The 15,418-nt window shown below is 34.5% G+C and overlaps 2 protein-coding genes across 2 annotated transcripts; both read left to right on the top strand.

Moving 5' to 3' along the window:
* The first annotated feature begins 134 nt into the window (after positions 1 to 134).
* On the top strand, positions 135 to 1,573 carry LOC111909477 (WUSCHEL-related homeobox 5). The gene is made up of 2 exons (XM_052766524.1): positions 135 to 740; positions 849 to 1,573. Exons 1-2 carry the CDS (start codon positions 389 to 391, stop codon positions 1,304 to 1,306), a joined length of 810 nt encoding a protein of 269 aa, XP_052622484.1. The 5' UTR covers positions 135 to 388; the 3' UTR covers positions 1,307 to 1,573.
* A 6,473-nt stretch (positions 1,574 to 8,046) lies between these two features.
* LOC111909434 (heat shock cognate 70 kDa protein 2) lies at positions 8,047 to 10,594 on the top strand. Its single transcript, XM_023905251.3, has 2 exons — positions 8,047 to 8,473; positions 8,727 to 10,594. Exons 1-2 carry the CDS (start codon positions 8,260 to 8,262, stop codon positions 10,460 to 10,462), a joined length of 1,950 nt encoding a protein of 649 aa, XP_023761019.1. The 5' UTR covers positions 8,047 to 8,259; the 3' UTR covers positions 10,463 to 10,594.
* The last annotated feature ends 4,824 nt before the right edge of the window (positions 10,595 to 15,418 follow it).

Raw genomic sequence — 15,418 nt, forward strand, 5'->3', positions numbered from 1 at the left:
CCATTAAAAAAAACAACAAAAGATATTACAACTATTGAATTATTAATTATGCTGCCTTATGACAAAATCAGGTATTATCCATGCTTGTGTGTGATTAAACCTTTCAAAAAAAAAGTTTAATGAAAGATCGCAATTTAAACATATATAAAAGACCAAACCAAACAATAGTTGAATCCAAAGCATGAAAATGAAAATGGAAGGGACTAAAGAGTTCAAGAATATGAAGCGTAAGGGAGTAAAATGTAATTTTATCATAAATGATCCCATGTTCCAAAATCCAACTCCCTCTTTATAAAAGAACATAGTAGTCGTTTGAAAGCCCATGCAAAAAGTCACGAAACATCCCTTTCTCTCTGACTCCCTCGTAACTTAGTCCTATTCTTCGATTATGGACGGCTGTAGTGGTACACAAGAGATGGTAGCCGGAGGCGGAGTAGCTGGAACGCCGGTTGCCTGCAGGTGGAATCCGACGAAGGAACAGATAAGCATGCTGGAGACTTTATATGGACAAGGGCTAAGGACACCGACGGCGGAGCAGATTCAAGAGATAACCAGAAGGCTGCAGACGTATGGACATATTGAAGGCAAAAATGTGTTTTATTGGTTTCAAAACCACAAAGCTAGGCAAAGGCAAAAGGAAAAGCAAGATCACCTGTCTTTATTCCGGCAATATAACCACCACCACCACCACCATCGCCTCTGTCATCAGCCATTCCTCCCTCTACCACCGTCGCCAAGCGGTTCGTATTTCAATTTATTAATTTGCATATTTCATTGTTTTAGAATTAGTATACGTGACTTTGAATGAGTTATATGTTGACGTTTCAATTAACATATTGGTTTTATGAAATTCATTTTATGGAAAATATTTCAAACTCGCATAATTATTTGTCATTTGTTGTTTTCAGTTCTATATGATACCTGTTACATGCCACCCAGCAATTTAGGGTTCTATACCCAGCACCCACAAGTCGCATCACCTAGCATCAGCAAGAGACGACCACCACGAGCCACTAAGTCAAAATCGCCGGACGACGGCGGATTCATGCTGAAGCACCGGCCGGAAAGCTTTGTTTCTGTTTCCGGAGGGAATATTAACACGATGAACATAGAGCAAAATGAGATTGTTCATCGCAGAAACCACAGTTATCAAGAAACTTTGGATCTTTTCCCTCTGCACCCAACTGGGATTCTGCAAGAACGAATGGAAACTTCAGGCACTGCTACTTGTCTTGCTTCCACTGCTTGTACATCGAGCTCTTCTGGAAGTGCGGTTGACCGGCTATACTTTGACTTTTTTGCTTGATTTTGACAAGTGTTGATGATACATGGTTCAAATTCTTCTCTAACATGCATGCAAATTTTGATCGGTTGCACACAATTGAACTCAATGTAACTTTTGTTTTCATATATGTTTGGTCAATGAGTTTGTGGATTCTGTACGTATTCCATAGCATTGGAATATTGCAGATTGGAAAAAAAAGATAAATCAATTATCGTTTAAGACGTTTGTTGTTAATCAACTGATCATTCATTTAACTAATCTGATGGGTTTTAGTACTTTTTATGACAAGTATTCTCATTTTATAATTGAAAAAAAATCAAACGATCAGTGATTCAGTTGTTGCTGGCACTTAAATGCGGACCTATATCGTCTGTATGTACTTGTGAAAAAGTTATGTAGTGTTAAAATATACTAATTAAGAAAGAGAAGTGTACTGTAGTGTATATTAATAATCGCGAAAAATGATCCGATACATAATAAAATAACTTATACAAAGAATAAATTAATCAATTGTCTTGAAAAATGCGTACAGAACAATACTTGGCAAGTACCTGGCAATTTGAAATTTCAATGGTAAATATATCAAATACAAAAAGATAAAGTGATATACATTGTTATATTTCATTAGTTATACTTACATATCGAGTTTACATACAGAAAAAGAAAGTGAATCCCAAACAATCAAATCAATACTAATTTATTTTTCTCTATGCTAAATCCATAAAAATAAGCATAATTATATGTCGTCCGCCAATCTACTACGACTTGTCTTGGGCTCTCTAAAAACAACCTTATTTCTAGCCTTCCAAATAATCCAAAAATTCGTGCATACGATTTTTTTTTTTTCGTCTTGATAGAAGAGGCAGTGGCAGCCTCCAACAATGCTTGAAAAGTTGCATTAAGGCAATCAGCTCGAACCAAATAATTGAAGAGTCGAAGACCAAATTATAAGTGGTATTTAATAGAGAAGAAAAGCGTATTCAGCTGTTTCATCAATAATATTAAAGAATGGACAAGATTTTGAAGGTAAAACTACTCCTCATTGAGCAAAATCAAAGGCTAGCGGAATTTGGGTTAAAAGAAATTGTTAAACATAGCAATTGGCTTTAATTGATAACCATCCGTTCCACCTAAATGCAGTGGGTTCATGCATGCATAAAGTTTTAGTGATTTTACATAAAAAGTGCCTATGGAATTTCCAAGTCCATACCCATGTTTCATCTACATATCTAAAACATTTTTGTCCCTCCGAAAATGGACAACAAAGCAACCAACTGATGTTCCACTCTCCTCAACGGATTTTTCGAATTCCAAATCCAAGAATTTAGTTGAATATTTGAAGTGTTAACCCTCTTTGAAGTTCAACAATTTTTCTGGAACTTGACTAAGTATAGGCATAGGGAACTTGTTCTTGAGAGTGGTGTCCCCCGCTCTATTAATGATTTTAGTGTCACCAAGTCATTTTATGTAATTGGAACTAACATGTGAGTCAAGAGGCTTCTTAATTTGTACCATAATATATGTACAGTTTTGTGCGGAGTGCACGCATATATAAGATCGAATTAGAAGCTGGTTCGAGGATAAATCGGGGGTCCGGGGGCAGCGCCCCTAGGTCCGCGGTTTCCAAAGGGGAAGTACCCATTTGGTGGGGGTCCAAGGAGCAGAGCCCCTGGCTAAGGTCCTGCTAAAATCGAATTCTTGAATGTGATTATGGTAAAACTAATGAAATTTATTAGTTTTGGAAACCCTAAATCGTCATTAAAATCCGGACCCTAAATCGTCATTAAAATCCGGACCCTAAATCGTCATTAAAATCCGGATTTCCCTGACTTATTTCCAAAGCAACCCATGACGGCCAACCCTAAGAGGCAAACCCTAATCTTGTTTATTAAAAACTAGAAAAGATTCACCGGCGTTGCCGGGGTCGGAATGTATTGCTTTGTAAAGTAAAGTAGCATGTTGAATTGCATTGAGATAATCTACTAAAGGAAGATAAACAATGTCATCTAATTACATAAGTAAAGAAATCTAAATCATTATTTCTTGCAATAAATGAGAAAAATAAAGAAATGGTCTTTTAAGGTAGTTGAGACTGAATTTGTGACGACCGGTAAACCTTATGGACCATTTATGTAATTTGGCGGCGGTGGTGGTGATAGCAGCTGGTGGGCGGCTTTATGGTATTGGGTGAGTATTTTCTAATAAATAAAGCATTAATTTAAAACCAAAAAGAGAAATATAAATTAATAAAAAAATCGGATTAGGAGTAAAAGAGTGATTTCTGTTTCCATCGTTATCCTCAATGTGTTAAATCTAGTAAACCATAGGGACCAATCGTGTAATTTTGAGTAACGATAATAATAATAATAATAATGAAGGACAATTTCTGCCGAAAGACTAAATACTAATAATATGTAATAAAAGGCAAGGGTTATTAAAAATTCAAACGAAAGTGAAAGGGTTGTTTGTGAACAAAAGCATAAAGGTGAAGGGTTAATGTTGTAAGTAGTTTATTAAAACCAACATAAGTTGGAGGACCAAAAGTGAAAAAAAATTGACAAAAAAGGAGGAGCAAACATACATAACCTTAGGGACCAATCTAGCCAAACACTTAGGAAGTTTACTGTAACAATAATAATAATAATAACGAGGGACCATTTCTGCCAAAAGACTAGTACTAATAATATATAATAAAAGGCGAGGGTTATAAAAAATTCAAACGAAAGTGAAAGGGTTGTTTGTGAACAAAAGCATAAAGGTGAAGGGTCAATATTATAAGTAGTTTTTTAAACCAACATAAGTTGGAGGACCAAAATTGACAAAAAAAGAAGAGCAAACATACATAACCTTAGGGACCAATCTTGTCAAACACTTAGGAAATTTAATATTCCTAACTTTCATATCTTTAATATATATATATATATATATATATATATATATATATATATATATATATATATATATATATATATATATATATATATATATATGGAAAAGTTCAATAGAGAACCATAATTATGGGCTCTTCGAGGAACCAAATCTTTTTTTCAATTTTTAGAACTTATTTTTTATCGAAAAAAAAATCTAAAAATATCTAAATTCATATATTAACATTGTGAATGTGAAAAATATTTTTCGGATTCATCGTGTGAATCCAGATTAATGTTGTGAATTTTCGAAGATTGACATTGTGAATTTGACGTAAAAAAAATCGAATTTTATATCAATGGAAAAAGGATAAAAAGTTATGAATTTCTGTATTTTTAGTTTTTTTTTTATAAAAAATAAGTTCTAAAAGTTGAAAAAAGATTGGTTCATTGGTTAATTATGGTTCTCTATTGAACCTCACCCTATATATATATATATATATATATATATATATATATATATATATACACACACACACACACACATTAATAAACAACTCTTCTCTTTGAGAAGGGACACACGAAAAACCATTAGCTTTCTTTTTCTTCAAATGAACATAGAATCCTTCTAGCAATTTGGCTTAAGATTTCTATGCATATATTCATAAGTATCCTCTTGGATTATCCTATGCTAATTTTCTTGCAACCCAGGCATAAGTAGAAATATCAGTTTGGAAAGCGTTCACACGATCCAAGGGGTATCCATATCTCCAACATAAACCCTAATTCCTCCAACACGCTCCACTCATCTTTCCAAGACATTATACTTGATCCAATTTTGACTTTTCTTTGGAAGAGATCGAGTAAGTTAACACCCTCTTCCATCTTGTCGTCTTCAATCTTCGCTATATATAGACACAATCCGGGAATGAATTTTTCAGCCAATAAACATTTATCATGTCCGTTATACTTATGAATTGCACGGAATACACAAGACCATAAACTAAGAGTTTATGTTTTTAATTTCCACCATTGCTTAGAAAGAAGAGCTAAGTTGAAGTTCCTTAAGCATCCAATTTCATGATCTCCAAAACTTTTAGGGGAAACCATCTTTTGCCATGTGACCCACTTAAACTTCTTTTTAGACTCATTTATTTCCTACTATAATTTTTACCTAATGCTTTCCAACAAACCAATGATTTTTTGGGAGCTTTTTGTTGATTGTAAGCTTCCAAGTATTGTAGAGAGGTAAGATATTTCCGGACGTGTAAAAGTCAACTATTGTAGTGCCCCTTCAAGATCATGGTACATGGTTGAGCTGGCTACTGGTTCTCGGAAGAGGCTAGTTTACAGTCAATTTCAATAGAAGTTTTGTTAACATTGCAATAAATCATGTTCTCACGTTTCAAAATATTGGTTGCATTATTCATTTGAGGAAGAAACATGCTTTGGCGAGATCAAGAGACCGAAATATTGAGACACTATTAGTGACCTGAGATTGGTCATTAAAATCTCTCGACTATGTGCATTGATGATGCAATTAAGAAATCCTTGTGATGAGTCGTTGAGGATGATGTCATCTACATATAAGAGAATGTGAAGAAGGTCAAAATTATTCTTATTTAAAAATTAAGATGAGTTGGTCTTGCTATGAACAAAATTTAGTGAGGTAACATACGTGGAAATCGTTGGAACCATAAATGTGTTGCTTGCTTGAGGTGATATAATGATTTATGTAATTGTTAAACATGAGATGGTCAAATGATATAAGTAAAGCTCAATGGTTTATGCATATATAATGTTTTAGAGTGATGATTGTGTAAGAACATGTTTTTAACATCAAGTTGATGTATTGTCCTAACGCTAGAGACTGTGTGACTGGGGATTGTACTGATAATTGTAGGTTTGTCTACCAGACTATAATTTTCATTGCATTCGATCCCTAGTTGCTGATTATGACCGTTAGCGACGATGCGAACCTTATATCGACTAACAAAGCAATCGATGTGATGTTTATGTTAAAATAACCATATGCAATGAACGACATTGACACTTGTAAGTCTAGGAACAAGCACCCATGTATTATTTGTAATAAACACATTGTACTTTATTTTTTAGACCTATCTCCTAAAAATCAGGAACTGAACTAAAAACGCTTTTAGAAGCAGTAAATATGAGGTATGCTCATTTTCCAACTAACCGTCTTGGTTGCACTCCCTTTTGGTATGTTCATCTTTTGATTCAAGAAAACATGGTTAAGCAATAATTTTTGAAGATATTGATATGTCTTTCAAACCAAGTGATTTGAAGCACCATATGGTGCGTAGTGTTTATTTGTTTAGGTTCTTCGATTGGAATGAGCTTCATCGGTGTTTAATGAGATTTTTTTTCAAAATTTGAATGAGGTGGGTTACATGTTATATTGAATAAAATATTGTTTCTATATTTGAATGAAATTTATTTTTTCATAATTTGATGAGACTTGTTTCTCATATTTTGATATCCAAGGGCTTCATGTTGTTCAAATTGACAGAGGGTTCTTCCAAATACACGTTAAGATTGCATGTGGCACTTAATGGGCTGCAATCTTACTTATAGACTCCGATTTTGTCATGGGCCTAACCATGAGCCCATAGTATTTAAGGTTTGGAAATGGAAAAAAATCATTTTTGTACAAGTAATGTACGGTCTGCAATTTTGCTTATGGATTGTGATTTTGTGATGAGCCTAGCCAATTAGCCATGGCATTTAAGGTTCGTAAAAGAATGTCATTTTTATACAAGGAAGGCTGTACAGGTGTTTCATACATAACATATAAATTAGGCATTTGTATAACGTCACCTGAAGGGAAGAAGTCATAGATCAGGCATAAAAAAAACAAACCAGACTATATATTATTTACTAGTTGTGAGACTCGTATATTATACAGGTTGATTAAAACAACATATTAAATAAATGATTAAATGGAAAGTTTATTTGAATTTGAAATTTGAAATAAGTAAAAATTATTAGAAAAAAAACAGAAAATACATACAAAAAAATAAAATAAAATGATGTGTTTTGTTGTTAAACCTGTGTATTAAGCATGTTAATTATAACAAAATATTTAATACAAAAGTTTAAATTGTAAATTTATTTAAAATAGAAATTGAAATTTGAAATTTAAAATTAATATAATCATTATGGTATATTTAATTTATGGAAAGTAAATTAATAATATATTAAAAAATGAAGTAAATGACAAATGAAAGATAAATATATTAAAATTATGACAAAATCATATTTGACCTAACAAATGAAAAAACTGCCACGTGGCAAAATTATTATTATTTACTAGTTTATAACCCGTGGGAATCACGATTACAAAATTAATTAAATTTTCATAGCAAAATTCAAAATTATTAATCAATTATTTTAAATAAATTATTATTTAAATGATATTTTTTAGTTATATAAAATTATAATCATTGATTAAATAAGTACATGACCTTTATAATTTGTATTAATTTTATTTTAATTTTAATTTTAATGTTACTTAATTTAATGTAATTAAAGTGGAAAATTTAAATTTTGAAAATTGAAATGGATAATCAATAGATTGAAATGTGAATAACATTAATTATGAAGCCTAATAAGATAACATATGACAAAAAAACAATCAACCTATTCTTTTATTAGAATAGAAAAGATTAGGAAGAATTTTAATTTTTTGATTATTTAAAAAACTTAAATGACTACTCTATGTATAAAAAGCAAGTAAATAATAATTAAGCTAAACAAATGGCACAAAATTGTTTAATAAATAGATAAACAGAAGACTCTGGAAGCAACCAGGGCGGAAAAGAAGAGGAAAAAGAAAAACAAGTTTGAACAAATTTAAACCGACTGTTTCTTTCTCTAACACGTTCCATCCCCAGAAACTTGACAATTGCCATATCTTAATAGGCAAGAACATTCTGGAAATACAACCTTTACCCTTTATAAAACCACCCATCTACTATACTTCCTCCTCATCAAGAGAAAAAACAAGCTATCAGTGATATCGTGCAAACTATTTCTGTGTAATATTCGTCTATTCAATCTGTTTTTTGGTGGGTGATCGGAAATATGTCGGGGAAAGGTGAAGGTCCGGCGATTGGTATTGATTTAGGAACGACTTACTCATGCGTCGGTGTTTGGCAGCATGATCGTGTGGAGATCATTGCTAATGATCAGGGAAACAGGACGACGCCGTCTTATGTTGCTTTTACGGACACCGAGCGTCTTATTGGGGATGCCGCCAAGAATCAGGTGGCCATGAATCCAACAAATACTGTTTTCGGTATGCTCTCTTTCTCTCTCGCTAATGTCTTGAAGAATTATCTCTAATATGTGATTTTAAGTTGAAAATTGAAATAACTCTATGTTTCAAATTCTATTCAATAGTATGCCATTGTCCATTGAAGATGCTATTTTTATAAATTATTTTATGAAGGGAGTGTGGATGATGGTAGTTTTGAATGGTTTCTGGATTTTTTTGTTAATTTTGAGCGTTTTTCAAGTCTAATTCGATGAATTCACTGTAATCTCTGCAGATGCTAAGCGTTTAATCGGGAGAAGATTCTCTGATCCATCGGTGCAAAGTGACATGAAGCATTGGCCGTTTAAAGTCGTCCCGGGCGCCGGAGACAAACCCATGATTGTCGTCAACTACAAGGGCGAAGACAAGCAATTCTCTGCTGAAGAAATCTCCTCCATGGTTTTAATCAAGATGAAAGAAATCGCTGAAGCCTACCTAGGCATCACAATCAAGAATGCGGTGGTCACCGTCCCTGCATACTTCAACGACTCTCAGCGACAGGCCACCAAGGACGCCGGTGTCATCTCTGGTCTTAACGTCATGAGAATCATCAACGAACCAACTGCAGCCGCCATTGCTTATGGGCTCGACAAGAAGGCTTCAAGTGTTGGCGAGAAGAACGTGCTGATTTTTGACTTGGGTGGTGGCACTTTTGATGTCTCTCTTCTCACCATTGAAGAGGGCATTTTCGAGGTGAAGTCGACTGCCGGAGATACTCATTTGGGCGGGGAAGATTTCGATAACAGGATGGTTAACCACTTCGTTCAGGAGTTCAAGAGGAAGAACAAGAAAGATATTAGTGGGAACGCAAGGGCTTTGAGGAGATTGAGAACCGCTTGTGAAAGAGCAAAGAGGACTCTTTCATCAACAGCTCAAACCACAATCGAAATTGATTCTCTATATGAAGGAATCGATTTCTACTCGACAATTACCCGTGCAAGATTCGAAGAATTGAACATGGATTTGTTCAGAAAGTGTATGGATCCAGTCGAGAAGTGTTTGAGAGACGCGAAGATGGATAAGAGCAACGTACACGACGTGGTTCTCGTGGGTGGGTCAACCCGGATTCCTAAAGTTCAACAACTGTTGCAGGATTTCTTCAACGGGAAAGATCTCTGTAAGAGCATCAACCCAGATGAAGCGGTGGCTTATGGTGCTGCAGTTCAGGCCGCCATCTTAAGCGGCGAAGGAAACGAAAAAGTTCAGGATCTGCTTCTTCTCGATGTCACCCCTCTGTCTCTAGGGCTTGAAACCGCTGGTGGTGTTATGACGGTGTTGATACCCAGAAACACCACAATTCCGACCAAGAAAGAGCAGGTGTTCTCTACTTATTCGGATAATCAACCAGGCGTTTTGATTCAGGTTTACGAAGGTGAAAGAACACGAACTAAAGACAACAACCTGCTCGGAAAATTCGAGCTTTCCGGGATCCCTCCTGCTCCTCGTGGTGTTCCACAGATCACCGTCTGTTTCGACATTGATGCTAACGGGATTTTGAATGTGTCGGCTGAAGATAAAACGACAGGGCAGAAGAACAAGATCACGATTACAAATGATAAAGGGAGACTGTCGAAGGAGGAGATAGAGAAGATGGTGCAGGAAGCGGAGAAATATAAGGCGGAGGATGAAGAACACAAGAAGAAGGTGGAAGCGAAGAACACGTTGGAGAACTATGCGTATAACATGAGGAACACTATTAAAGATGAGAAGATAAGCTCAAAGCTGGCGGCGGATGACAGGAAGAAGGTGGAGGATGCGGTGGAGGAGGCGATCCACTGGTTGGATGGGAACCAGCTGGCGGAGGTTGATGAGTTTGAGGACAAGATGAAGGAGCTTGAAGGGATATGTAATCCGATTATTGCAAAGATGTATCAGGGCGGTGCAGGTGGGCCGGATATGGGTGGAGGTATGGAGGATGACGGACCTTCCACCGGTGGTGGCGCTGGACCCAAGATTGAAGAGGTGGATTAAGGGTGATCGAGAATGGTGAGATGAATGTAGGATTATGGGTTTTGGTGTAAGGAAGAGAGTAGTAGTTTGGTGGTTGTGGTGTAGAGGGTTATGAGTTATGAAGTTATAATAAAAGTTGTCTATTTTAATGAACTTTGTCAACTGTGAACTTTTCTTGTTAAATTCCTATCCTTCTAATTTTTTCGTTCTTTAAACTTATTTACGAGATTCACTTTTCCATCATGGTATACACACAATAGCTAAATCATAGAAATCGACCCAGGTTTCATGTCACTTTGCGAGATTCACTTTTCCAAATTTTCTGTTTTGAGTTTTCATATCGACTTATTTTAGTACAGGACAGAGAAAATTAATCTACCCTAATAAATAAATAAAAATGACTTTGCCACATGTCATTCTTTCATAAAATTAGCCACATGTTATTTTGTCATAATTTGAGATATATTTATTTTCCACTTGTCATTACTTTAATTTTCATTTTCAATATATCACTAATTTAGTTTCCATAAATTAAACCTACCATAATAACTATTAATTTCAAATTTTAAATTTTAAATTCAATTTCAAATAAATTTACAGTTTAAACCATTATGTTTAACATTTTGTTATAATTAACCCGTTTAGTACACACTAAACACATAATTTTAATTTATTTATCTTTTGCATGTTTTTTTTTCCTGATAATTTTCACTTATTTCAATTTCAAATTCAAATAAATTTCTATTTAATCATTTGTACTTAACATTTTGTTTTAATCAACCTGTATAATATACGGGTCTCACAACTAGTTAAGAATATAGCTGCCTTCACAACTAGTTAAGCATATAGCTGCCTTATTTGCTAGTAGAACGTCATGATTTAGTATCGCTTTATTATCCCTGCAAGTTGTTGCTACTTGAACTCCACTCGCTGCCAATGCCAAAAAGAAAGGAAGGCTCTTTCGCACCTACAACATAAAACGTATGGGCGCAAAATAAAATTCTTAAAGATACATGTTTACCATCACCCCCTCTCACGAGCACAAAAATATTGAAGGTTGCCACCTTTGTCGTTCACTCGTTTAGCAAAATGCAAGATATCAATCCAATGGGGGTGCGAACGATGAGTCAGAATATTAGAAATGTAATGTCCATTCTCACTGTGTATGCTTTTTATAACATGAACCCACAAAGCTTTATCACAACAATGTTATATTAAAGTGTAAAACACTTCCACCATTGAGATCGCCATCCTCTTTGCTTCTCATTTTTTTAAAGTGTCGATAAATTTTTGGGGGACACAAAATAGATCCATAAATTACGTTGCAATATTCTCAAGTATTGACTCGCTAAGTGTGATACGGTCAAAGAAGATTAATTTTCCAATTAGCAATCTAACCACTTCTTTCCTACTTGAAATCAAATTCGTATTTGATTCTAGACTAAGATATGTAAACGGTAGTTTTAAAGCCGAACATTGTTAGGTGCATTTTGTGCATCTTTTTGCATATTTTTTATAAGCAAATCCTTTAGCCTTAAAACCTTGCATTTCACTCATATTATATCATAAAGTATATTTTTCGGGTGAACAATCTTTTTCCCATATTTGTATGGTTATTTTAGGTGGTTTGAGGATTGAAATATTTTAAGGATGATCGAGTCAAAATTTAAAGAGTATTCAAGCGAGAAACAGACAAAATAGAAAATATTAAGATGGTTGGAACTCCGGGATAGGACACAGACTCTGTGATTAAAGATAGACCATGTGATTTTTCATTGATTTCATATGGTCATTTGATTGGAAAAATACAGTTTTAGTAGCCTACTTTTGAAGAATTCTCGAACTGAGCGGCATACTCTAGCTTTCACCTGGGTAGTGTGAAATTACATTGATTCCACATAGAACGTGGGTCACATATAACCACTTTTTAGGCATTTTTCCCTTTTAGCCTTATTTCAAGATTTTAACATTTTCACTTATATACATGATATAGGAGACCATCTAGAGACCAAAGATTTTGAAGACTTGCTTAGAAATCATTAGGAACATTTGGTTGATAAGTTTTAGCCACGCTAACACAAGTTCATAAGTAGAGGAAGCATATAACAATTTTTATGTGCTCATATAACCTATAAGGATCTAAGTTCATTATATTATTGTAACTACAAAAGTAATAAGAATGACATACTTCTTTAGAAGCTAGAGACCTGCTTGCGATTGGTTCTTGCCACCACTGCTTGGATGTAAGGACCCATAGTAGAATCCATCTAATGGTATCACACCTAAGATCACCAAGAGAGCAAAACAACAAACCCTAGGAGAGGGGATAGGAAAAGGCAAAAACTATAAACCCTAAAGGATTTATTTTCGTCCAATAAGAGGCAAGAGGGAGGAGGCCAAATTTTCAAGGAAGGACTAAGCATGTAGGGTTTGATCTCTAGTTTCCTATTTATAGACTTCGAGTTACTCAATCCCAAATCAACCCGAAAACCCTGATATGGTTTATCCTAAAATCCATCCCCTATCCATAGACTTATGAAATGTTCTAATTATTTAAACATTTTAATTAATTAACATTTAGTCTCTTTAATTAATTAATTTCCAATTAATTCCAAAATAGTTTCTAATTAATTTATCTTAACATGACAAATTAATAAACTAATTTCTCTTAAATCCTTTTGTCTTTTAATTGCTCAATTGGGTCTTAAGAGTAACCGAAAAAGACCTAGTTATTATTAGAAATATTACCTATAACTATGACCTTGGACATTCGTTCCAACAGTTTCCCACTTGGACAAGTCATGAACTACATGATGTCTAATTGTAGCTTGAAGCAAAATGTTCTTGTGCACATATAGCTTGAATAGTCAATAACTATAGATGAACAGTAAATAACTATAGATGAATAGTCAAAATTAATGTTTATGTGCATGTGTAGCTTGAAGCAAAATGTTGTTGCTTTCAATATTGTAACGAGATCCGGAAGAACAGATGGGTTTAGAAAGTCAATGTTAGTGGTCGAAGTATCATTTAAAAGGTTAAAATTGGCGTTTTTTAACTTGGTCCGATATCTCATCTGGGTTTGAAGTGAATATATGTTAACAAGGTTTTATGTATCGAAATTGGGAAGGATCGAAGTGGAGTTGAAGGATGTCAAAGGTTCGATGACTCTACGATGGTGGCACTTTGATGGTGGTTTAGTGGCATTTCGACTATGGTTCGATGGTGGTTTGGCATTGCCGGAAAATAGACTTCGATAGTGGAGAATCGTATTCGAGTCGAAGATTGAATGGTCGCAAAATGGATTTTGATGGATGAGACTTTAATTCTATATGAAGGTTTATCGAAGTTTCAATTTTTGAAGTTGGCGTTGTTGTGTTTCTTTTATCAAGAAAAAAAATGGGGAAGAAGATAACCAAAGTTACACATTTGGTCCTTTGATTTTCAGCAACTTGGCGTTGTTCACCCAGAATCAAAAACCTTTGCAAATTTTGGAGAGATTTCTCGGGATTTCAAAGTTGATATTTTTGCAAAGTGTTTTTCGTAAATATGAACAAATTTGTTCCGATTCAAGTCCAAGGCAATCCGAAAATCAAAATCTCAAATTTTGACTAAAAATGTCAAATTTATTGATTTTTCCGGATTTAAAGCATCAAGTTTATTCCAATTGTTGAGGGGGAGTATAGCGTTTATAAATCCAATTTGAGCACATTCTCATTCCTATTTTGAGGTTTTATTAACATATTTCGATTATAAAAAGGGGTAGAATTTGTTACAGGTATTCGAAAGAAGTTTTTGGATATTTATATTTTTAGCGAATGATATCTTGAAGACCGATGTGAATTTGAGGGGGATGGGGGGTTGTTATTGATTATGAAGTGATTCAGATTTGATATTCCGAATTGGGTTTTTATTATAGGTTTTGATTTTTTGATTATTTTTGGGATGTGCTTTATGCCCAATTTTCTCGGTCAGAAAAAACTGTTTTATTATGTTTATTTTTAAAACAAAGTATATTTATAAATGCGGAATTTGTCCCATAATAGTATCTCCGAAGAAGTGTTTTTCATTGATTATTATAAACTTTTGAATGTTATAACTAATACAAGAAACATAAGTATAAACGTAATTGTAACAAATTTTTCATTTTTAAAATTACATAAACTTAATTATCACATTTCCCAAAACCACAAAATGTATAAGTTGTCAAAACACAAGTCAACAAATGTTTATTAAAATCCCAAAATTCTCAAAATCATGATCTCTAACTGGTGTGTACAATCAAGCTGGTGCCTTCCCGCGATCCTGAGAAGTACCTGAAACACATATCACACAACACGGTAAGCACTAAGCTTACTAAGTTCCCCAAAATACCACACGCAAATAATTAGCCTCTCATGGCTATATCTCGATAAGGACCCTCTGGTCCATGTGTTCCAGTGAGGACCCTCGGGTCTCATAACTCGGGTTGAACTGTAACACCCATAAAATCATGCTAGATTTAAACTTTTTCAAAACACTTAAAACCATTTAACATTACAAAGTCTGTTTTCAAAATAATAAATATCAGAGTATCTTAGTATCAAATCATAAAAATCATGACAACAGGAGGAGCGGTACGATCATGCATTCGCCTTCCCGCAATCATCGGAAGTACCTGAAACAAAATTCAATAGATGTAAGCTCGATGGCTTAGTGAGTTACCCCCCAAATACCAACCTCATATAACCATAATCATATCATATCAACAAATACAGAAGATCATGCATAATGAGCCTTCAGCCTGACTGGACCGCCTCGCAGGGCCTACAACCTATTTGGACCGCCTTGCAGGGCCTACAACATATCCAGACCGCTCTCTAGGTATGTTGGCCTACAGCACAAAGCAGGACCGCCTCAAACCAACCCCCAACCAAACGAACATGTGCATATAAGTATCATACACTAGCTCATATCATATAACAGTCAAACCGATCT

This window comes from Lactuca sativa, chromosome 8, assembly GCF_002870075.4.
Source record: "Lactuca sativa cultivar Salinas chromosome 8, Lsat_Salinas_v11, whole genome shotgun sequence".
Taxonomy (NCBI): domain Eukaryota; kingdom Viridiplantae; phylum Streptophyta; class Magnoliopsida; order Asterales; family Asteraceae; genus Lactuca; species Lactuca sativa.